We start from the raw sequence: 25,588 nt of genomic DNA on the forward strand, positions 1-25,588 counted from the left end.
AAAAGAAGTTTTTCTTTTAAGAATCTAATTATGGAGGAAAATTAAATCTTTTATAGATTCCGAGTTCAATAGTATTGTACTTCATACTATCGGAAAAGCACATGAAGTATATATTTAATGTAAATAGTTTTTTTATCGTTAAAATTTAATATATATATAGTTTATAATACCCTGTACTCTGATAAATATCCTTCACTTTTTAAAACAACCACTATTACTATTGTATAATCGTAATTAAACATCAAAATTAACAAAATTAAATTATGCAATTAAAAAAGACGTTAATAAAATAATGAATTCTGTTGAAAACATTACGAATATCATTAATTTTTTGAAGGATGTTGGTATATATTCCAAGATCTAATAGAATATAAGTTACTTATAGATGATCGTTCATGACCAAACATGTTAATGCGACTTTAAATAATATAACATAAAAAGAAAAAATATAGAAAATTAATTGTTGTCTTTGTTGATTTTCATTCTCTTTTTGTGTTTTTAATTTGCATTACCATTACAATTGTATCTAGCGTATTATCCTGCAATAACTTAAGAGATTCATTTTGATTCATTAACATTAATCATATCTTGTTTTTTTTTGTTTAAATCAGATTATAGATAAAACAAATTATAAATGACTTTCTTAATTTGTATGTCACACTTAACAAACTAATCTTTCTTTTCATAAAATAACTTAACTTTTGTTAATTTTTTGATTTCAGATTCTATAATTTGTATTGTAATATCAAAATCACAAATTAATCTTATCAACCTTATTTGTGTATTAATTGTTGAATACTTGACGATATAGTTACGTTAATTGTTAAAAATAAAATACGGCTTAACGTATATAGAAAAATCAATCTCTTAGGAGAAATAGATATATCTTTTAACTATGCGCCGAAGAGGTTCCGGGAACGCGTGAAGTGTTTATTTCACGCGTTAGATAAGAATTAAGGGACCAGGACGTGCTGCAATCGCATACCCTTTTTCTTCACTCTAGTTTTGACTTTGCATCTAAACAGCCAGAATACATTTGATATACATTCCTTAGGATAGAATAAAGATAATTATAAAATAAAGATAATTATTTCTTTTTATCCATAATCCCAATATTAATAATAATTGACGTACACCATGTATATCGTATATTTTTCTCTCTTTTTTCTTTCTTCCTTTTCCTGGTTAATGACAATATACATAAATATATAATCGAATTTCTAAAAATCTTTGAGTTATAATTAAAAATACTATCTTAACTTACTAACTTAGGCTCAACGTTGTATTCTGAGTACTATGATTCAGAATAGTTATCCAACGATATGGGTATGGAGAATAATTTTCAGTGTTTGTGCGCTCTTGCTTCAGCTGTTCCAGCTGTGAAATAGGACTTGGTTTACAATACTTTTTTCTTAACCATTTATTGACATCTTTGTACACATATTCAGTTTTTGTCTGATATGAAGTATAATCGTCGACTACGTTTTTATTTAGGACAGTTAATACGAATTAGAATAATTTATCAACGATATACAATAGAGGTTTCCAAATCATGAGTCCCAACTCACTGATGGCTCGCGAGTACATTTTGGGTGGTTTGCGTCAAAATATTAAATTATTTAATTCTTGGTACGACTTATGCTGCGATATTGCACGTTAGAAATGCCACAGTATGTATCAGATTCATAAATTTTGTATTAATTAAGTTCATATTCGATAAAAATTTTCAAACTATTACATCGACTAAACGAAAATTTTCGAAAGTGGGTCTTAATTGTAAAAGTTTAGGAATCTCTTGTATGCAGGTTCGATATCCGAATTTAATTATGACTATCTTTGAATTATTGATGATGTTAGAACACTTTGACGAACAACCCTCAAGGATATGACAATTGATTTGCACGATTGTGAGAGGAGTCTTTATTTGAATGGCGTCACCCTGCATCGAGATCTATGTTTGCTTCGAGGAACCATCAAGCTTATTAATTTTCGAAGCAGGACTGAGTGACGCATTGGGTCGTCATAGGGCCTATAAAAACCTGGCTGAAGGGTTCGACGGGGCACTTTTTGACAACCCACCGTCTGCATCACGCATCTCAGAAGACTCAAGCCTCCGCGCATTTGTACCACAAGGGAATAAAATATAACCAAAGATAAAAGTTCAATTTATCAGATCATTTACGACACGATTTTATTATGATTTTCGTTGTTACATGAGTGCAAGTTATAGATTTTTATTATTCGTGAAGTGATTTCTGTGTATTATAGTTAATTTTCATATATATCCTCGATATTTTGAAATTGTCACTACTCTGTCAAAATTTTGCATAAATAAAAATTAAGATATTATTAAGATATTTGGTACAGGTTTAGAAAATTGTTCCATACGTGAGTTTTGAAAATAATTGCTTTAAAATAATCTAAGAAATTTATGTATGTAATTTTTTACGCGTAGTTCCTTTACTTTACTAAATTTATTTTTAAAATGTAGATATTTTTATTAAACCTACTTTAGATAAATATTTTTATTAAATATTATTTCTTGTCACGCGCGTTACGTCAATATCATTAAATCATTAAATCAGTATTACGTCATTTTTAAGTTTCTTATATGTAATTTGGTTCAACTCACATACTACTTACAAGAGACATTATGTTTCAAAAGTTCTAATTTTTCTGGATCTTTTAGGTTTATTGGGAATCTGAGGAGATGTTGAAAACTATTTTTATATCAAATATAGTTCGATCTTTCAAGGTAAAAATACGCTTTATTTGTATTTAAGTGCTTCCCCATTCATCTATTTATCTATTTTTAAAACTACACTAAGACTACAGTAGATATGAAACATAAAACTATATACAGCAGGTATGAAAAAATGTTTAGAATGAAAATTTAACAACTTTTTATGTGTTTTACGATTACATTATCAAAACCGTAAAAAATTTTTATTTCAATTAAAAATTCTTTTCTACCGTTATTATACGATGTTTTATTCTTTTCTCCCGTGCGAAGTCTTATTATAACTGTGCTTAGATATATTTGTAAGGAACATTGTTAAAGACAACATCTATAACGCAGATGAGAGTAATTTTCAATAAGAAATATAATACATTTTCGTGAATGCAGATTAGTTGAGAAAAATGTAAAAGATGTTGAAGTTTCTAATCAATTTTTACCATCCTCTAGACACAGTTACACAATTATACCCACGCAGTTTCTGCAAGTGAAAAATTTCATATTTGTTTGTTGTGTTAATATTGCAACTAAATTTTTAATACGAGAAACTAAAACATCATTTAGTGGCAGTAAAGAGGAGTACCTTCTGTCAGTAAAAAATGTTTATTATTTTAATATATTCGATATATTTTTTCAACCCTATCATAGTTTTAAAAATACGTTTTGTAAATAATAGGAAAGTACCCGAAAACCTATAAGGGATATTTTTATTCTGAAAGAACGAATCGTAGCTGGTAAAACAAAAAAGACAGTATACAACATTTCTCAAGGTCTGCAATAAACCCACCGAGTTTAAAAAAAATTAGAATTTTTGAATTACTTAATATCTCTTGTTAAGAATATTCCAATATTAAGTATTGTCGGTGATATGCGTGTCATAGGTGAAAACAAAATAAAGACATTGTCATAGATACATAATAAGTGCCAACTATGTAACATACGATAAAAAGATACACGCCAAAATAAAGGGATCACTAATTTTGGGCAAAAAATTCTTGATCTCGGAACTTAACTCGTAACTTAACTCGTAACTTTGTTAAAAAATATCCCACGGACATGAATATTCGTCCATTTTAGAGTTTGTCCTTTTTTTTAACGGAGCTACAGCAGTTTGAAAATCGACAAGTACTCCGCTCAAAATTAGCGATCCCTTAATTTTGGCGCGTAGTGCAGATTAGCGCGTGCCAGGAAAAACTTAAAAGTGGAAGTTTCGGAAGCATTGGAGGTGAAATGAACAGGCGAAATGAACAGAATACTCCTCTTATCCTTGCGCTGTCTCGCTAATCATCTTTCTGGTTCTGCAGAGTATATTATACGTGCAGCACACGCGGCGTTATTGCTTGCAATGCATTCTAATAGGCATCGTACTAAACCTTCGATGTTCGGTCGTGGTGCAATTGCGTCTTCCAACTTCTCGTTCCTAAGAAAATTTTTACTATACAATTTCGCAAATTTTGGTTTCGTCTTTAATATTCTACTAAATTCGTATATTTATACTCGTACATGCATTAATTACGGATCTTACGGATTTGCGCGTTAAGATCCCACTTCTGATGTTAGAAATTTTGCTAGGCAAGTATAATACTCCATGGTTAAATCGCTTAAGCTTAATAATACGTTCCATTATGAAGTTTTGGGGTAAGTGGCGTGTTGTATCTCATAGCATTATGCGTTTCTCAGATATATCTAGATAACAGATATATAGGGTGATTCATAAATGCATGTCTATGTTTTAGATGAATTTATTAAAATAGGTAAAAATAATATACGAATATATACGCTACTGGTCAAAAATTTTGGGCACATCTGTTACGTTTGTGTTTTACACTTAAATCTAATCCGCAAACTTTAATATTTTACAATATCGTAATCATTGTATATCGTATGTATGATTTAACTGTTATAAGGATAAAGATATATCAATTTTCGTCGGATAATATATTGTCTTCAATGGTGAATCTTTGGGATGAATTGGATTATGAAGTAAAAAAGTAGTATGTAGAATTAAAATAATATTTTTAGGAATTTCTACAAAATATTTGAAGGCGTATATTTATCAAATAATTATAAAAATTAGTTTCAAGGATACCTAGATTATACAAAACCTGTAACATTTATAAAGAAGATATTTTAAATATTATAATTCACTTTGATAATTTTCTGTGTCTATGTACGCGAGAAAAAATAAAAACAATATTTATAATAGTATTAAAAATAAGTCAAAAATATTTTATAAATTAGATTCTGTATTATCTATAAACCTAGACTTTTGGTGAGTGGTATACATTTTACGTACTTCACTTGTCGCGTTGTAAATAAAGAAAATGTTAAATATAATTTTATTATATTCATATCAATACAATTCACGAACATAGAATATATAGTTTATAATATACGATATCTTCAAAAATGATAAATTTCATAGAAATTGCAATTTTTGATCTTCTCTCATATTCTCTCTTCCCGAGTTTACGGAGCGATCGAAGGCTTAGCCCTCTTTCACACGGTGATTCGTGAATTGCGATTCGCGTATGATGGATATCGATCGTACATGTAATCCAATGGAATTGTTCAGACGGCAATTTTCGTGTGATGCGAAATCGTGATATGAATTTTGTGTATCATAGGACGATGTCCATAGACACGTAAAATATAAGAATTGCAATTAAGTCTGCGATAGACGCAATGTTAAACTCAACGTTTAATGACTTACTACTTTAACCGAAGTACTACACGGTTTAGAGCAAGGTTTATAATAATTAAGGTGTAACACGATTGGTTGGCTGCAGAAGACTATCGTTTATTGTGAAATAAAAGCCTTTGCACAGATGAATATCTTAAAGTGACATGGGAATGTGAGCAGAGGCAACAGCACACGTATATCTTCTCACAAATCAAGATAACTTTAGGGGAGGGAATTAGTCATATAAGTAGAAATTACAAGGTTGTTAGTGATTTTTTAAAATGAACTGTATATTTTTATTAACGTAATATTGTAGCTGGTAGTAAAACGAATTTATCCATGTATCATATCATGATATCTTTCTTTATTCTATAACTTCTTCTTTTATAAGGCCAATTATACGTGGGTTTGTTAATTAATACATAAAAGTATAAAAATTATTATGTATGTGCAGTAGGTTTTGAACAGCAATTATCAAGTTTCTGAGATATATAATTCGAAAACTTACAATTTGAATGCTACATCTATAGTTCAATATTTACTTAATGATATGTATTTCATTTTGTATTCAATTTTATATTTAATTTGGTATTTAGGTTTGTATTTAATTTGTATACAATTTATTTTCGATTATGTTGATTTTACTTTTATTCGATCTAACTATTCAACGATACATTGAAAATTGTGTCCATTAAATATATTTGTCAAGAGGAAGAAAATTATTCGAAATACATTTTGAATGATACAAATATTAGTATAAAATAGAAATCATGTAATATAATAATAATAATGAATAACATCCTATTTTAGAAAATATTACGACGATCAGATTAGATAAGGTGCTTATATTTATGGGATTGACAGAATTTACGTGATACGATTGAAGAATATTTGAATTAAAGTGATAGACGTGCGAATGCTTGGTTTAGAATGTTAAGGCGTCTACATATTGCACATTATGCTGCAACACGTGTATCAACACCTAGGTTTCATGATGTGGATTGCAATGTGTGTAGACTAGTATCGACATAGCAGTATTGGACAGGGCTTACATCGATATAAGAATCAGTATACCAACCTGGTTGGAGAGCAAATCTGATACCAATGTATGTGTCAACACGTGAAGCATGGACTGGATACTAAATGTATAGTTTCAAAGATTACTCAATAATTGCAATAGAAGTAATCTTAGGAAGAAAGAGCTGGAATCACCACAACTATCTTTAATATCTTTAGTGTTGCAAAAGATTTTTTCCCGATACCTTATTAACATAGAGGTATTTTTCTTATAACACTGTATTGCAATAATATTGATTCAACAATACGATTCGAGAAGTGACGAGATTTCCCGTAAACACGGCGATCCTGCAATTTGAACGGCGCTCTGATATATATGGTTCGAGGATTGAGGAAATCCCTGTACAAAATGGCAGATAATGAGAAATTTTAAGTGCAAATACGTCATTTGTTATTTTACTTGGAGCGTATTGAGAGTGTACTGTTTTAAATTTGCGTATGAAATTTTGGAATATAAAAATTTTTAATTTATTTGTAATTTATATAATTTTAACTCTTTATATTCAAAACTATTTTACTCTAGGGAAGTAAGAACTTGAAGATTTTTAGATTTTTTTTACTTTTTACAACGAATATAAATGGAAGTCATGCATAAATCAACGAAAACAATAAATCAATTTTATTTCGACATTTCATGTATTGTTACCTTATACAAAATTCAACTTTGGATACTAAACTTTATGATTTTGTTTCCTGTAATATTTCGTAGAATACGCGAAGGAAACATTATATAGTATTAGTTTGCGATAGTTTTGATCAGTTATAACAAACTATATGATCAACAAGGTTCTTTGTTTGCATTATACATTGAGTGATTCTCGTAGAGTTACCCGTCTTAAATACGTTTTCGAAAAAATCGAATTTTTGTAAAAACAAAATCGTTAACAAAAATCGAAGTATCGGGTGAAAACTAGAAACGTTAAAAAGCACTAACTGGTCTCAAATGACAGAAGAAATATCTCCGAATACATCGGTTATAATATTTTGAAGCTTTAAGTGGTTATAAATAGGCATTGAAGTTCAAGAATGTACCGATGTACGTAGCTTTTGCGTACTCTTTTTACATTTATACATTTCTAGCACAGGATTTTATAGATATTTCTGAAAAAGAAGTCGTAATAGATTAAGGAAACATCCATTGGAAATGCTTGTATGGCCCTTTCCCGCCAAGCGGTCATCGCTCCTTTCTTTCTCATAAGCAATACCATAGCTATGTTTAATCGACATTGCTAATAGACAATATACCTTCGGCTAATCTATATAATGAATTAATATTATTTAATAGTTATTGCTGTATAACAATATATATATAAAAAAATCTATCATAATTATAAGAATTAACTGATTGTGAGCGTATATTGTCTGTTAACGATTGAATTAGAAAATGTCTTTTTCAAATAACTATTTCTTTACATTTAAGCTCTATTACAATACAGAGAGTTTTATTTTACCCATGCTTTAATTTTTACCCGGCTCCTTTTCTAATTCAACATCTACTCTCAATAAATTCTGAATTGTAACTGACCTATCCTACTACACTCATTTGTCCTCACTTCTTTCATACATTACATAAATGTACACAGTTCATATCATACTTCATTCATTACGTGCATACTCGCTTTTCATAGCAACCTAAATTCGCTCATATTGACATTCATACAAACATCACTTACTTTTACATCAATATGTATTAAAATCTATGTCAATCATTACCACAAAAGTTCCCTTCTTATTCCAAAAGAATCCGCTTTGTTAATATTTTTTTATATTTCCAATTTTTACTCTCTTTGCAGCTTTCGTTGAATCATATTGAACGCTTACCTCGATTATTTGTGTGCATTTTGTTCTGTTCTGCAACATTTATATAATAGAAAGAATATTTGGAATTATTGACAAGTTTTCAATAAATAGGTTTATAGTCAAGAACGTAGATATTTTAATGCTTAATCTTCTGTAATGTATATATATTATATGTTCAAGAATAAAGGTCCAAATAATAAAATTTAGCGATTCATTATTATTTTGCACTTTTGCTTTCTAAACAGTTCTTTAACAAATTTGCACACTCGTTAGATTCCCTATATACTTGTTTAAAGTATATGTATCTGATAACAATATTATTAAACACCATTGAACATTTATAATATTGTTATTTTTAAAAATTTTAAGAAAATTAAAAAGAGAATTATATTTTTCAAAAATTTATTCTAGGATACTCTCTTTAGATGTTAGAACAAGGTAAAAATATTGTAGAAACTCAGAAAGATTTAAAATTTAAAAAGCGAACGCAAGCCTCAGAGTAAGATTTAAAAATTAACAGAGTAGAAAGAGAAATAGGATTTAAGGACATGAATTCAGAACAGAGCAATACAGAAAAATAGTAAGAACAAATACAAGCAAGAACAAAGTGCGACAATTTCTAAGGACTATTCTAACTGCAAATAATTAGAAACTCGTATTTTCCAAAAATTATTATTCTATATTCGTATTTTAGTTTTATTGAACAAGACTAATTATAATGTAACTATAAACTATTAAAATAAAGACTATTATGCTTGTAAATAAGAATACGCTTTTATTTATCGACACAATACTGACTCCACGGACTTACAATTAATGGTAGTCTTAACAGGGTAACTTAATTCTTAAAGACGCAACAGTTGACGCCTTCATGTAATTTTCTTTTACTTCTTCATCAAGAATTTTTTGTGAATTTATTTGAAGTTAGGAGAAAAGCAAAGTTGCAAAATATTATTACATTTTTAATGATGTCCGACACCTAAACCATGCAATTTACGTAGTCACAAAAAAAACACATGCCACTTTAAGCTTTTCAATTAACCTATTCGTAGTATTTATATTAAAAAATATGTGTACTCCATAGTGTGAGATAATTAAAATTGTTTTATATATAGTTTTCTTGCTATAAATATTCTTTCATGACCGAGGCATAGTAAATCTGTCTCGAAAATGAAGATGAGGTTAATTCTCTACAAAATAGGGCAAATGGAATGTGATAGAATAGTCAATAATGTTTCGTCATAAGACCCAGTAAATTGGCTCTCAGGTTTCTTAAATCGGTATATAGTAATGCAGAATCTAACATCATTATATATGTCGATGATTATGGAAATAACTTAAGTAACACACGTTTCCTTTTGAAATCTTAAAATAATAAAAGTTTCTCACTTTATATATATTGTAAATTAAAAAAATATTACTTACAACAAGACTACAAACTTAAGCTTCAATTTTCTGTTATTTGACCAAAAATAGTTTTATCCTGTTATATCATCAAAGAGTAACGCAAAATAACCGGTAAAATCATTTGTTTCAGATTTTTAACTTATAAGTAGTGTGAAGAAATTTACAATTCAACAGTAGGGTGATATTCAAATTTTACCACAAAGTACGCGTTTGTACAAATTATTCATCAGATTCAAATATATCTTTTGTAAACGATAACATTTATAATGTAGAGTCACACACTCTCTACTCGTTGGAGAGTACCTTGGAATACTCAGATTCACTGCAGTCTGTATTTTCGATTCGACTCTCAATAACGCGTAACTCTTGCAATCACAACTCTCGGTCTTAACTCTCTCAAGGACTATCTCAACTCTCTGATGACTATCTCAAATCCCGACTCTATCTTCCAAAGCGGGCCCTTTTAAGCCCGTCTGGAAGGCAAGGATCTGCCCAGAAGGGGGAGAAACCTCCCTCCACGTAACGCTCTGGGGTGGAAGGGATTCCTCCTTCAGGTTAGGCTCTCCGAAGGGTCACCCACGCTGGGACCCTTCCCGAGAGGTGCCCTCGGACGCGTCACCCCCAGTTTATAATGGGGAAAACCGGGGTTGAGCGAGGCTACCTCACGTGGCCTGGCCCCAACTTCCCCAGGCTCGTCTGGTCGCCAGACGCTAACGGGACCTCTATACCTGTCGACGTCTAAAAATATCCTGCAATAATGTATCAAATGTGATAAAAAAATGACAAAATTATTTTTAACTGGGAAAGAAAACATTAATTTTCGATACTAACGATACTAGCGATAAACGATGTCAGACGTTTGTATCAGTTTCATATGGAAAATTATTTTAATTATGGACCGTAAAATTGTTTCAAAGTTGCAAAAATCGAGGAAACAAATGGACTGAAACCGATAGTTGCAACGCTATTCATGCGATGGGCAATTACTCAGACATAACTTTACGATGGAATTTATCCGTTCTTAGGAGCTTCGACAGGCAAATGTTTTGCTAAGCTAATCAATAAATTTCGCTATAACAATACAAATAAAATTTGTCTGTAATCAAAGAAATTGAAAATTTGCAATAATTATGAATATTCATTATGATAATTTCGTACACAGTGTTCAACTCAGATTCAAAACGATCAATCAACGGAGAATTTCATAGAGAAAAGATCGTACTTTGTTAATTTATTGCTGGTTTATATAAAATATATTAGTTTTATACAGTATCGTTCAAATTTACTCATGAAACACAGTCTAATAGAGCAAAAAATGCAATCCTCAGAGATTTCTTTTCAATTCGATACAGATGTTTCAAATGTAAAAGCTGGTCTAAGGAATTTTGAACGAGACTGTGATGTCAACTCGTAATTAGTTTCAGATATTTCTTTCTTAGACCCTTCCTTAGGGCTTCTTCAGTGTGACGCAGGTGTCTGGATGTTCCGATCGTTATAAAACGGAACATAAATTACATCACCTTCGCGATGTAACTCTAATTTGGGTTGATTAAGGACGCTGGAGGATATCTCGTTTAAGTTTCAATTAACTATTATGTAGGTAATATGTCTTACATGCGAAAACATTTTAATAATTGCACGCTGTACTTACAGTAATCTTAAAAATTGAATTACATAAAATATTACTTACGTGAATCGAATGCTCTTGATAATCCGTGGACTATGCGATGATTTTCAAATGTTCCAAGAAGTTGACAATGAAGGTAAGGTAATAATTTATTACTAATGAAATTAATAGAAAATGTTTTTTGTCATAAGTCAGCCATTCAAGGTGCTAATTTTAACACTAGGTTTACGGACGTTATCTGTATACCTATTTCTAAGGACACCTGTCAAATTGACAGGTAAAGGAAGTCACATGCCTTTTTTTTAACGATTAGTTTAATTTAAAAACAATTATGTATTATATTAACAGTCTTAATATAAGTTAACTAAATCTGTTACCATCGTATAATTGAAGCAACCCTTCCGTCAAATTGACGCGTTCCGTAAATCTAGTGTTAATGAAAAGGTATTTTTGTTAGATATTTGAGGTAGATAGTAATTGGAATGGCAATAAGTAGTAACACACTATACCATCAATTGACTGGTGAATAAAGAAAGGAACGAAAAGTCAAAGAAAGTGGTATAAAAGAGGATATCGAAAAATTGATTATACATATGTATATCAAAAGGAAGATCGTGAAGTCAAGTGATGAAAGCAAAAGTTTGAAAACGTTCAAAATAACGTTCATGATAGTCAAACTGAATCAACTATGGACGAATACTCTCCAAGCTGTCTAGCATCGATTAAGATAGAATTTGTAAATGTGTATACCTGATTAATGGTAAGATGATTTTTACATTTAACGTCAAATATTAATTTAAATTACAATGTAAGTACAAATTGCGATATATTTCTATAAAGGTGCAATTCCGTAACACTGCGATATTACAAACACCCTCAAAATATTTGGGATAATGGACTATGCAGATTACGATAATAATTCTAAATGTAAAAGTTCAAATGTAGAATATTATTAAATGTAGAAAAATTGTGCAAAAAACGACGCACTGTTGTCCTTAAAAAACTTCTGGGCTTATTGTCGCTATCTCATCAGATTTTTGATTCGCGTATTCAAAACTTACAAATTTTCGGGGTTCCGAGCCGACTTGACCCGACATCAACTTCGAAAATATTTCGGACACTGTGCAAGCTTCTAGGTCCCGTCACGATCCCGACACGATCTATGCACGATTTGCCCCGAGACTCAGGAACTTGTCCCGCTCTGATTTCTATATAGTGGTCTCTGTTGCACTCAAAGTTGGAGAGTGTACTTAGATACGACATGGTACCAATAGGACTGTGAATCAATGTACCTGACTAGCGTCTACAGTTAATAGATACTGCAACAGTCTCATCTGGATATGGCTTATTCAATATAGATCGCAAATAACAAATTATGTTTGCGACATATCTATTCAGAAAAGTTATAATACTTCTCAAAGGGAAAATTACTTTAAGATTCTTATAAAGTCTCATTACAGGATTTACGAATCAAGTAGAGTCTGAACTCGGTATTCTCCTTGACAACAGTACGAATACCGAGATATATGCAACTAAGACGATTGATTTTGGGTTTACAGTCCAAGATCTCGATTACGTATTCACCTCTGCACGGCGAAATTGGCATCGTTTTCCAAAGGTTTCTTTAGAAATTTATCTAAATGAGTTTATCAGAAAATCTAAAAATTTTCAAAAAATGCATGTTTGATAATCAGTGCCAAACTAAAATCTATCTCTCCTCTGTAAAGCTCCTTTCAGATATTTTGTTCTCGTCGTAGGAACATCGATTAGACTTAATCAAAGCTAGGTGTAAGTTAGATCTAATTTATATAGGTATACAAAAGAAGTTCTTTGAGCACACTTTCTGTACATGTATAGTTGGTTCAATCTGGAACGAAATCGCATAGCGCGTTGTGTGCGGTTATTGGATACTCGGCTGTCTCACGTTTTAGTGGCACTTGCAACAGTAAGTCGGTTTATTAGTCATTCAACCGAGTGTCGGTTTACTTCGATATGGATCGACTTTGAGACTACGTTGTCGAGGTAGTCTTGCTACGATGTTCAGTCGAGGATTAATGGTCTAGTATGTAGGGAACACCTCGGTTGGACCTTATCGAGCGGTTTGTATGTTCCTAGCCTTTGAGATGGTGTCACGTGCTTCCTGCTGGAACTGTACTAGCTGATCATTCGACTGATCATCGTCAGTACCATTAGTTCGCGAGTGTGAATCTTGAAGCGAATACGAAGGTAGTAAATGAGATTATCTTGTACTCGCAAGAACGTCGCGTGGATTTATTGGATCGATCGTTGCGGGTATTTATTTCGATTCTTTAATGGCCGCAATCTTTATGTCTTTTATTAACATTACATTTTTTAATCTACTTTTCCTTTCTTTTTAACTATTACCGATTTTGGCAGAAGGTAGTGTTATGTCAGTAAAATGCTCAGATCATTATATCGGTCCTAATATTGCTTTACTAAATGCATTCTAATACACTGTCTGTAGTTCAATTTTCTTTATTTCGTTCCAAGTAAGACATATGTGTATACTATATCGGTCCTAATATTGCTTTACTAAATGCTATCATTCTAATACACTGTCTGTAGTTCAATTTTCTTTATTTCGTTCCAAGTAAGACATATGTGTATTAGATGTAGGAAGTTGCCAGTGGGGTTGCGAATATCGTATTAGGACCTTCAGGAACAGGGTTTCGAATGTGTAGGTAAGTACCTCGATGTACAGAGATCTTTGTATTGCTTTACAGATTTATTTCAAAATTTCTCTGATAAATGTGAATACGTATATGAAAAAAATCCAAATCATTTGCAAAAATATATTTTTATTATATTATGACAAAAAATATGTAGTTAACATAATTGACGATACGTTGATCTAATATTTGAAAATTTAAAGAAATCATTTAGATTAAGGTATATATAATAAATTGCAACTATTCATTCTCCTTTATTCTGTATTTTTATTTGCTATTCTTATTTTCGAATTGCAAACATATATATGTATGCTCATACACGAAATTATTCGAGCGTATATTTTACATTTACTACGTTTAACAGCTGAAATATGTACGTTAAAGTGAAATATTTGAAACGATGTTGTAAATGCGGCAAAAAGAGGATTCTAAGATTATATTAGTAAAATTAGAAAATAGTTCAACGATATATACGATATTTACATTATATTTTTGGACATATGGATAGTGGTGGCGCTAGTGAGTTAATTGAAAAATCGTCTTAAGGCTGTCATAATCAAAGAAAGACGAATCAATGTCATATTGAAATTTCTTATTTTCTAATTACTTCTCACTAATATTACATATTGCGTCTAATCAATAGATTTTCTCCAATTGTTATGATCGCATCCCGCACCAATTTAATATTGCGTGATTAGTATTATATTTTTACGTGAGATCGTGAGTGTAATTTGAAATAGATTATTTATTTGTGACTAGTGTTGTGATTATTTATTTGTAAACAGTATACAGCTAAATGTGTCACGTTAGCGAAGTACCGTTTTGGACACGCATTTTACGATATTTATAAGATGTTTCGGTGATGGGTGACGAATACGTACTTTGTTTTTCGATTTCTGTGATGTCTCGTCATGTTCTGTTCAGTGTCTCCTCTAGTCTGTTTTGATTGATTAAGAGTGGATGTTAGTGGAGGAAAGTTAGAGTTTTTTGATTGGACGAAGATGTGTCGGAAGGATTTTCGGTTGAGGAGTGGGAAACTCTCAAGGAAGTTGCTTTTCGGTAGTCAGTGACGTGATTTATAAGCAGGTGTCCCTTCGGTGACTGAATTGAGAACTTGTTAAATTATAACAGGTTTATGTGTAAGAAAAATATTTGGACTTGATTAAATTGATAAAAGAAATAAAGTAAATCGAAATAGTCGAAATAAAGTAAAAAATAGGCATAATAATAAATATTAAAAATAAAAGCACAATTTAATTTTTTTAAACCGTACGAAAATTAATTTCATCGATATAGCATAGAATTTGTAATTTATATCATTTAGTACGTATTTTTATATAAATTTATCTCGCATTATTAATCAGTTTCATATAATTTCATAATACTTTACTATAATGCAAATAACGTAGTTTGGTTTCAATAACGTTTTCCGTAATTCAAAATTTTTTAAATTTTGTAAAAATTTGACTTTTACAAACAAATTTTATCTGTAATTTTGCAGTTATATTTAGTTTTAATTCCTATCATAAGTAATGCTACAATCTTATTCTATACTGAGTTGATAACGTTGAAATTAACACTTAGATGGTAACGGAATCCCCAGATATGAGGTTTTACGCATTACGTGAGAAATTTGTCCCACAATCCACTTCGTATAGAAATACCTATGACATAAAACTGTACCTCGTCTATGATAGAAATCATATGTTTATTATATATTTTTATATGTTCTTTTGATAATGCATAACGTTACCTTCAGTCGATATGGATATATTTTATTCGTTTTCTAAAATCACTTCGTTCATCATAATAAATTAAATTAAATTATTTCAATTTAATACTTATTAGCATTTCTAAATCATTTATATTTCTCGATTTAAATAAATTAACTTTGGTTCAAATGACAAAGTAAAATGTTACTCTGGATTTATTATGGAACATATTTTTGTAGAACAATTATACTTCAGGAAAGTTTTATCAATTATTTTTAAATTAATCATTTTGAAATTAAATAGTTATAATTTGTATTACATATAATGATGTAAAATTTAATACACCATAAAAAAATGTATAAAATCTATTATCATAATCTTATCCAAATAAGATATTTTCATACAAATACCCTCACAGATATATAACATAGTAATAAGAAATTATTTAACTATATTTATTTAATACACGAGTTACGTGTAATTTATTTTCATTTAATTTTCATCGTTAATTTTATTATAATATACATCGATACATCGATATCGTTGTAGATTACTCTTCCTTAGAATCCTCAATCATTTTCTTCAGTATTTCTAGACCCTCGACATTGGCCTTGCGATAACCTGGTGCCGATGATTTTATTCTGTCCAACCACTTAGCGACATTAGCGTATTTCTCCACATCGAACCCAAAAACCTAGAATGAGTAATTATTATTCAAGTTTTTAAAGAAGCATATGATGTATATCTTTGATCTTTAAATTTTTCTTATGTTCACTTCCATAGTTTCTATATGTGACTTCTAAGATATTGTCTATTGTATTATTTGTAATATATATGTAGAGATCGGATTGGGTGGATTGACTAAAATAACGCTGTTTTACTTCTTGATAGAATAAAATAAGCTTATACGTAGGTTGACGGTTACGAAACAAGAGGGATTCGCTATGGACGCGTTCGACTTTGACTTATTGCCGACATACTCTTATTGTTAGACACTAGCTTAAGAACTCTTGGAGACCGTTAAAGACTGGAGACTGTAGACTGTTCTGAAGACTGCAGACTGGAGCTGCCCGCGCCTTTGCACCCTTATTTAAAGCATTCATTCTGTCCTTTTCCATACCCAGGTTTTCCTTCCCAATCATGCCTCGTTCCCACGCAACCTCCGTGGGCCAGGTACTTCAATCACCCTGGACGCATCCCTAAACTTTCGCTCGACCCTACTAAAAACATTCTTTGCAGTTACTTAGCTTGCACGCGGTCACTTTCATCTTAAGCCCAAACACACTTGGCATTCTTTCAGGGCCGTCCTTATTCCAATCCCACATATATTTCTCTAATATATATCTATATAATACCTCACGAAAGTGTTTGAATGCTATATTTCAAGAGAATTCTCTTACTCAAAGATTCTGATTTTAACGAATGTTTGTATGTACGTAAAACATAGCGAGTCACACATGAAATAATTATTTTGGCGGCCGAAAATGAATTTGAGGGGGTAGAATCAACGATCAAAGTTTTAACAATTTTTTCTCTCCTTAAGCGGAATCTCGCATAGAGAAATTTTTACTATAAGGTGACAGAGCACTAAAAATTAAACATTTTTTTATTTGAGAAAAGCAGAGATTTGACTGTAATTTTGAGTAATGATTTCACCTACGCGAAGTAATATCTGCAGATACAACAAATTGATTCATATATACTTCATTATGCCTTATGTTCACGAATACTTCCATTAAAATCAGAATTTTTCAATTAGAGTACTCTCTCAAAATTTGTATAGCGTTCGAATAATTTCGTGAACTACTCTGTATAGACGGTGTCCAAAGAGGTTGGGATCGAATTGAGGCTACATGTTACTGATAATAGACGAAAACAGTTCATATAAACTTATGTCTGAAAAGGCTTTATTGAAAAGATACATATAAACGTTCAAAGATTGACTGACAAAGTTCGTCTTACAACTTTGCATGTACAGCATTAATTTTCTGTAAATATGTAAGCGGGGATTATAGGCGACAAATTGATAGGTTCTTATAGGATGTCATGCAGACTAACAGTTCAATCTTATTTATAATTTTTGCAAAATAAATCTTCAGGATATATTGCATATCATCTCATTGGAGCATCCTATCAAATATCGTTTCAACATGTTGGTCTGCCACCACATTTTGGACGGAATGTACGTGAATTTCTTAATAGCCAATTCCTTCAACGTTGGATCGGTCGTGGAGGACCAATAAGCTGGCCTCCTAAGTCACCTGATCTAACGCTTCCTGACTTCTATTTATGGCGTCATACAAAAGAGTCGATTTATGAAAATACAAGAGAAACAGATTAACTTTGGGAATTTATTCGAAATGAATTTACCGTTATTTCCAATGCAAATAAAATCATTTGAAAAAGTTCGACAATCGCTAATTCGACGAATGGAAGCCTGCATTCTTGCAGAAGGAGGAATTTCCGAACGTTTCTTATAAGTGTTACAAAAAAATCAAAATATTAGGGTGTCCCATAAGTTTTTTCCACGCCACGCTATGTATGTCCTCGAGCCGGCTATGTTTGTAAACATGCAGGCATATTTATTGTTCGTTTATGGCATCGATTTCTGTCGTCTCACAGCTCTTTCAAAGTACGTTTCGTTGGTGACAAAGTCTCCTTTAAAATCTTTTTCTACGCTGTTCAATATGGATAGCCAAAAGAAGAATTTGCGGCATGTTATGCTTCATTGCTTTAAAAAGAGTAGTAGTGCAAAGGGCACTGCAGACGAGATTTGCACCGTTTATGGGAGTGGTACTACGACTATTAGAATCGTCCGCAATTGGTTTAAGAAATTTAGAGCTGAGCACTGCAGACGAGATTTGCACTGTTTATGGGAGTGGTACTACGACTATTAGAATCGTCCGCAATTGGTTTAAGAAATTTAGAGCTGGCAATTTTGATTTGAAAGATGAAAACCGCAGCGGCCGCCCAGCAACGACGGATACGGACCTCATCAAGAGAATGCTCGCTCAAATGCTCAAGTAAGTATCAACAATTTTGGAAAGAGGGCATAATGAGGCTTCCTGCGAGATGGAAGAAGGTAATAGAGCAAAACCATTCATATATAACACAGTAAATCAACCTTAAACAACAAATATCGCCTATTGATTTCGCATCAAAAAAAAAAAGGAAGAAACTTATGGGACACCCTAATATCTTTAAAGGCTTATATCTTTTTAGTAAAGTAATTCCGGATATAAGTTTATATTAACTTTTTCCATCTATTTGACCTGAATAACACATAGTCTAAATTTGGTCCCAACCTTTTTGAACATTCTGTATATATGTTCCAAATGAATTGCGCGTTTATGTGCGTTGCTAATAATCTTGTACAGCTTCACACAGTATCGATAAATAAAATACTTCTTATTGAAATCTCGAATTCATGTTTCACTCTTCTGGTAACTTCCGTTTACCTCCGACGTTGATACGGTAGCGACCAAAGCTAGGTCAGCGATGGTCAAATTGCGTCCAGCTACATAATCTTGTCCATCCAGAAATTTATCGAGAACATCAAAAGCACCTTCCAGTGGTTTGTAACGGTCTGGATTGTACTCTTTTTCTTTCCCGAATACGACTGGATACTGTAATAAGTTTAAAAGAATTTCAGAAGAATCCTCGAATATTCGAATATTTTCAAGTTACGGTTCTACGAGTGGATTTTACGAAAATGTGTAGAACTCCTTCGCTTCGCGAATTACTGGATGTAAAACTAAAGTTCAATTTCCAGAAATAAAACTATAAATTTCGTTAACTATTTTTCGTGAAATATTTTCCGAAAACTGTTCATGGGAGCGTAACAAGCAACAAGTATCTTAGAGAAATTTCGTTTCATACTTTACATTAAGATTCGATGATTATTTATGTATTGATGTAAGCTTTAATGTATTTATGTCGTAAGATCAAAAGATAGTATTACGATTGTATTCATGGAAGTTTAAAACGTTTATTTTTCCTATTGTTAAAAAATGTTGTTCATCTTATTTTTTATTTTCTTCAAGAGAAATGTAAAATTAAGATACTTACATAGTAATCTTTCATGCCTCTGTAGAGAGTACCAATATCAAAATGTAATCGATGGTTGACCAAGGCTCGACCAATCACTGTTTGTGGATTCAGTCGAGCGTTTTTACCATATTGATCGGCTAAATACGACATAATGGCTCGACTGCAATCGTTTATTACATAAACAATGATAGGAAATAGAAAAAAATACACTTATATATTATTTTATACTATATTTTACAAATGAGAAAATTTCCGCTCCCCGGACCATGGAATTGTAGCATATTTTTTTCCAACTTGTAGATTTTGACGCATAGATTTAAAAAAATCACAATTTTGACGTCATGAACACACACGGAATCAAAAGTTATGCGTTTGCAAATTACCATATTTTACTAACCGATTTAATTATAAACGTAGTGACTTTTTAAGGTTTTTATCAAACTTGGCATTGTCAATTTTAAACAAAAGTTTAAATAAAAAATAAACAAGTACAGATACCAACGATGTTCGATGTCGGCAATAGTCGTCAGCTTGTCTGATTGATAACGTTAACAGAAGTAACAGGATTTCGCAAACGCATAAATTTTCATTCCGTACATTTCTAACGTTAAAATTGTGATTTTTGGAATTTACGTAACAAAATCTTCCCACTTGTGAAAAAATATTTAATAATTTTTTCTCCGGGAAGTGGAAGAGCAGTCTACGAATGTTTAATTGGAACACAGCGCGAGTTCATTAATTACAAACCTCTCTGATAACTTGTATTCGTCATCTACGAGAAATGGAATTGCTTTTTGCGGATTTAGCTGCAACAGAAAGGTGATCATAGAATGCTATCTCGCACGAATCGTTTTTATTAAAATTACATCGTTAAAACCAAACGTAGCTTTATTTTGACCCGCGTTAGACGACAATCGACTAAATAAAATGGACGAAAAGAACGAAATAAAGCTCAATAAATGTAATATCAGGTTTGATTAATTATCGGGTTCTATTAATTACTTTCGATCTGTTGTTCGTTATACCATACACGATGAAATCGACAAGAGCGTTTCGTTGATCGTGCATCACTAATTTATACTGGTCCACGTCTTATTTGACACTAATATCTATTGGTCTAGTTGACGTACTATGTTTTTTACATGTAAGATTTTTCAATACGTCAACCTTGAAAGAAATCGACGAGTCTCACAGTTATCGAGTTTATAGTAATCAGTGTGTTAATATTTTCTATCAATATTTCCTATATTAATAGTAATTTATATTTCTATTTTCTCTGTTATTATGTGTTGATAATATAGAGCATAGTCCAAAATCAGTGGTACAAATAGCGTGAGAGAGATTTTGTGATTCGAAATAAATCGAAAATCAAAAGTGACAAAATTGTATTGGAGGTTTCGTTTTTGAGAAAAATGCATTCAAAAATTAGTCTAATGTGCGTTAACTGATAACTGATGTTACTGGTTTTACGACGTAAGTACGGCCATCGTGAATACTTACGTATGTGTTCAACGTCAGTCACTGTTTATCAGTATTTACCTATACTAAATTGTTAAGGATTGTGAACGATATTAATGATACAAATTGTAATACAGTTTATTTTAATCAAGATATTGTTCGAAATGTCAAAAATTTTTTCATCTAGAAAGTTGTATTCTGTGAATTAAATCGTGTTGAACGTTCTGTATGATATTTTGCATTCGAATTTGTTCGAACATTGAAACAATACATATTAAAAACCCGAATGATAAATCTGACAGTAAACAGTGTGTGCCATAGTATCGTATGCAAAAGCAATTATTGTAGACGTGTGCGAAATCGGTAATGCCAATCATCATGTAGGTGCACATATCCTCGATTGATTTTCGACTAATTTTTCAATGAATTTTTCCCCAAAATCAAGTCCTTGTTGTAATTCTGCAATTTCTTAATTTTTATGAGCTGATTCGAGCCGTATAGGCTCAAGATATAATTATTGTACTATTAATTTTGGATCACCCTATATATTAATATACAATAGTATGGTAATATGCACTAACATTTTCTATATTAATACTAACAACATTTGCATGTTTCTTATTATTTTTAATCTTAATATTTTGCGTCTTGATTACAATTTGCTAACACGTTTAATGGTAGATAATATTAAACTTTGTAAGAAATGGAAGGTACGAGACAGATATCCTTAATCGTGCTGACCTGTTCATATTCCGGCTTCAGGTGTTCCCCAGTAAATAAATTGATTTCTTTGAGGTTTAAGGAGATACCAATAGCTTCTGCAGTCAATAGAACCACACAGACATGATTCGTCAACTAAAATTATATGTTTTAATGTCAATGAATCAGTAACGTTACAATTAGTATATAGATAATATTTATGTCGGTGATTATGAAAGTACTTTAATCGTAAGTCATGTGACGCTTCGAAATATTCAAACTCTCGCGTTTCAAATATTTTTGCCAAAAATTATTCCATGTCATTGTAACGCGAATAAATGTAACACGAAATAAGTGACAAAACTGGTTCTTTTTTTTTAATTTTTTACGTATTAGATCATTTTCATAATTATCAACATATTTTTTATATAACCACAATTCATACTGCCAACTCGTACAACAATGAAAAAATGGCCGTTATTCGTCCATTCATTTCACTTATTTATGAAGAAAAACAGGGGGGCGAACTGTTAATAATAACTATTAACTGATCGAATCTTTGGAAAAAATATACGTACAGCCTGCAATTTATTACTTAAAACTCCTTACATTACAATTACAAATTTTGTCGAGATTTTATGCTAAATCTCATAATAGACTAAATAAACTAAATAGACTAAAATAATATTTGACGTATTTCAATATGCGCAAAATTTATATAAATCCTACAAATTTTTATAGTGTTATGGCAAATAAAATGCGTAAATGATGGTTAATTAAAATGAAATAATTTCACTAGGCACAGTTTCGCATAATTAAATCATAGTGCAAGGGATTAATCCGATTTATACGTTCGTATCGCGCTGTAAGCCACTTTGGAATTCGATATTCACGTGGAGATCCGTGAAATATCATTTCGATGTTACTAATAAAAAAGATATTTTAAAACTTTTGAGACTGCCAGCGAAAAGTATCGAAATATTCCATTACACGTCCCTTTTTTTCAGCTGCATTGGTTTCGTCTGCAACGATTTTCGATGAAATCAATATCGCTGACTAAAGCAATATCCACGCGTACGAAAGTCACGAGACTGTTCTGTATACCTAACTTCGTATTTAATGCGTATCGTGCCACATACTTTTCCCCTTTGTTCAACTATGCCGACAGTTAACACGTGATTCGCCTTGTTTACGTTATAAATGTTCGATCCTCGTCAAAGTCGAACGCGAATCGAAAATCTGTATAGACAGAAACGATGAAAAAAAAAAATAAAAAATAAAATAAAATCGATCAAGACAAAAAAGAATTGAAACGATACGAGAATGAAAATCGAAAGAAACGAAAAAATTCGTTTATTCTTACAGCAAACGCAACGAGTGACACGACGTCTACTCGAAGTTCCAAACTTCGTTTGGAGGTTAGGTTCCAAAGAGGAACGCGCGGGAAAGCGAGCACCCAGTATAAGTTTCATCTCTAGCTCGATCGAAACGTATTTCCACAGTTTTGGTCTCAATCGGGCGTAATCGATAGAGCACTATTTTTCACACGACGAGGTTACACATACGTGGATGAACTGGTCTACAGCTACGTGCGTCCGCCATTAACGAACAATCGATACGATCGAGCGAAATAGTTGAAGCGCGCGTACGAACGATGAAAAGAAGGAAACCTATTCAACGAGGAGTCTGCTGAATGAACGAAACGGAACGGTTTTTACTCGTCAAGAGCTTCTTAATTTAGACGTTATCGTTTCAAGAAATTCTACCAAGCGAACCGTGTTGCCCCTTATAATTATTACGCGAACCGGTGAACGCGATTAGGAACATGCAACGGAATAACTGCCACTTTTCGCAGTAATAAGTATGTGATTAATGTATGGTATTAAACTGGTTACTAACGATTACGATTATTACTCACGTTTACCGTTTTTTTCCTGAGGTTGATAGACGTAATGATTTTTCGTGAATGATAGAAGCGGGATGAATATGCGCTGTTTTGTTCGCACGAGTGAACTGAGCAGAGTTCGTGTGCTGACTCGTTCGATGTACGCAATAATGTATATAGGAACTACCTAGTTACATCGCTAGGTAATGATTTTCGGTGGCTTTTTTATTTCTGTACATGTTACATATCACTATTGCAACGCTATCGGGTTTTCAAATTCGTAAAAACGATTTCGCTTTATTCGTTTTTTACTTTTATCTATATTGAATCCCTAGTTGTATTTTTGGTAAATGTCAGGGCAAATATTCACGTAAATAAAATGCATTTATAATCAATGTATTTTGACAGGATTATCATGATATAATAATATTAAAAATATAAAAATGTAAATGGATAAAAAAGGGTGTATTCCTCAAGCGATGCGTGAAAAACGTCTCACGCGGGCTAAATTAAAAGTAAACTAAAATATAATTATTGTTAATAGAGCTAAAGAATAATTATTTCCAACAGTAATAATAGTTGTAATTGTAACAAAAATAAACGCTCAGAAACAGAAAATATACAGTATGTAGGGTCTATGTATATACATATACTACAAAGTTTATAGTAATTGAAATATAGATATATAATTAATAAATATTTAAAAATATTTTTGATAAATATCACCTCACTGTACAGCCATATTTATTGCAATGTAATAGTTTTTATATAGTAGAATTTTCATGAAGCCATTTTAGCCAAATTTTGAATCATATTTCCAGAGAAACTTACTTATTGATAGTTAAATAATATTGTTCCGAACGTTTTACACATAAACCACCGTTTTTGTTCATAGTCTTGAGGAAAAAAGGATACTCAATGAGAAATGTATGTAGATGGAATGTATTATCCCGATGAAAATAGGGCATACTTCGATTATGCAAGGGAAAAATGATTTACTAGTGTAGTATCGTAGGCTTAAGGACCCAAATGGAAAAGGGCCATAAACGAAGTGAAAGTGAGTGGACAAGAAAATAAATCAGACCTATCGAGAAAACGTTGATCGACGAAAATTCGAGAAAGCAAGGGGCAATTCTCTCAAGAAAGCAGAGTTGTGTCGAGCTTGTTAGGGAGAAGTCGAAAGATGATATGAGGAGAATTGTTTGGAGTTGTATATATATAATATATATGGTTATTATATTAATTTACTATTCATTGCGAGCGAATTGAAAGGCATTGATTGTATTTTGTAAATTATGTTCTACAATTATCAAGTACTAAATAAATTTAAGTTAACAATTATTTTCATACATTAAAATACATATTGATCACTACAACTGAAATTATTAATACAGTCTTCTTGTGATAAATATGGTGATTGTTAATTTTTTTTTAAATAATAAACGTTTGAAACACGTCATTGTTCGGGCTAAGTGAACACACCGATTACTATTTAGAAAGATGGAAATATTATACGAGTAATATTTTCCGATGTGGTGTATTATTTTCTTTAATACTAAGTATCCGTATATAGGCAAGTAGGCAAATTATCGATTAGAACTTTTTCCTATATTATCTGATTGGCCTTATTTCCTTTGCCATTTGGAGTTTCATTATTTTGATTTAGATCAGAAAAGTGATCAGGAAACAATATCGAAGGTGCATACACATTGGATTAATACTTAATATTTTCAATTGCCATTTTATAATATAAATTAATTGTT

General features: G+C 31.5%; 1 protein-coding gene across 1 annotated transcript in view; it reads right to left on the reverse strand.

The window, feature by feature from the left end:
• Positions 1–16,283: 16,283 nt before the first annotated feature.
• LOC108547991 (glutathione S-transferase 1-1) overlaps positions 16,284–25,588 on the reverse strand; it is a 29,416-nt gene continuing 20,111 nt past the window's right edge. Inside the window, exons 2-6 of the mRNA XM_017900743.1 lie at positions 21,983–22,096; positions 20,531–20,589; positions 19,802–19,943; positions 19,192–19,359; positions 16,284–16,427 (exon numbers count right to left, since the gene is read on the reverse strand). Coding sequence (XP_017756232.1) covers positions 16,284–16,427; positions 19,192–19,359; positions 19,802–19,943; positions 20,531–20,589; positions 21,983–22,096 — 627 coding nt within the window. The remainder of the gene's footprint in view (positions 16,428–19,191; positions 19,360–19,801; positions 19,944–20,530; positions 20,590–21,982; positions 22,097–25,588) is intronic.

Source organism: Eufriesea mexicana, unplaced genomic scaffold, assembly GCF_001483705.2.
Source record: "Eufriesea mexicana isolate 0111107269 unplaced genomic scaffold, ASM148370v2 scaffold1357, whole genome shotgun sequence".
NCBI classification, from domain to species: Eukaryota; Metazoa; Arthropoda; class Insecta; order Hymenoptera; family Apidae; genus Eufriesea; species Eufriesea mexicana.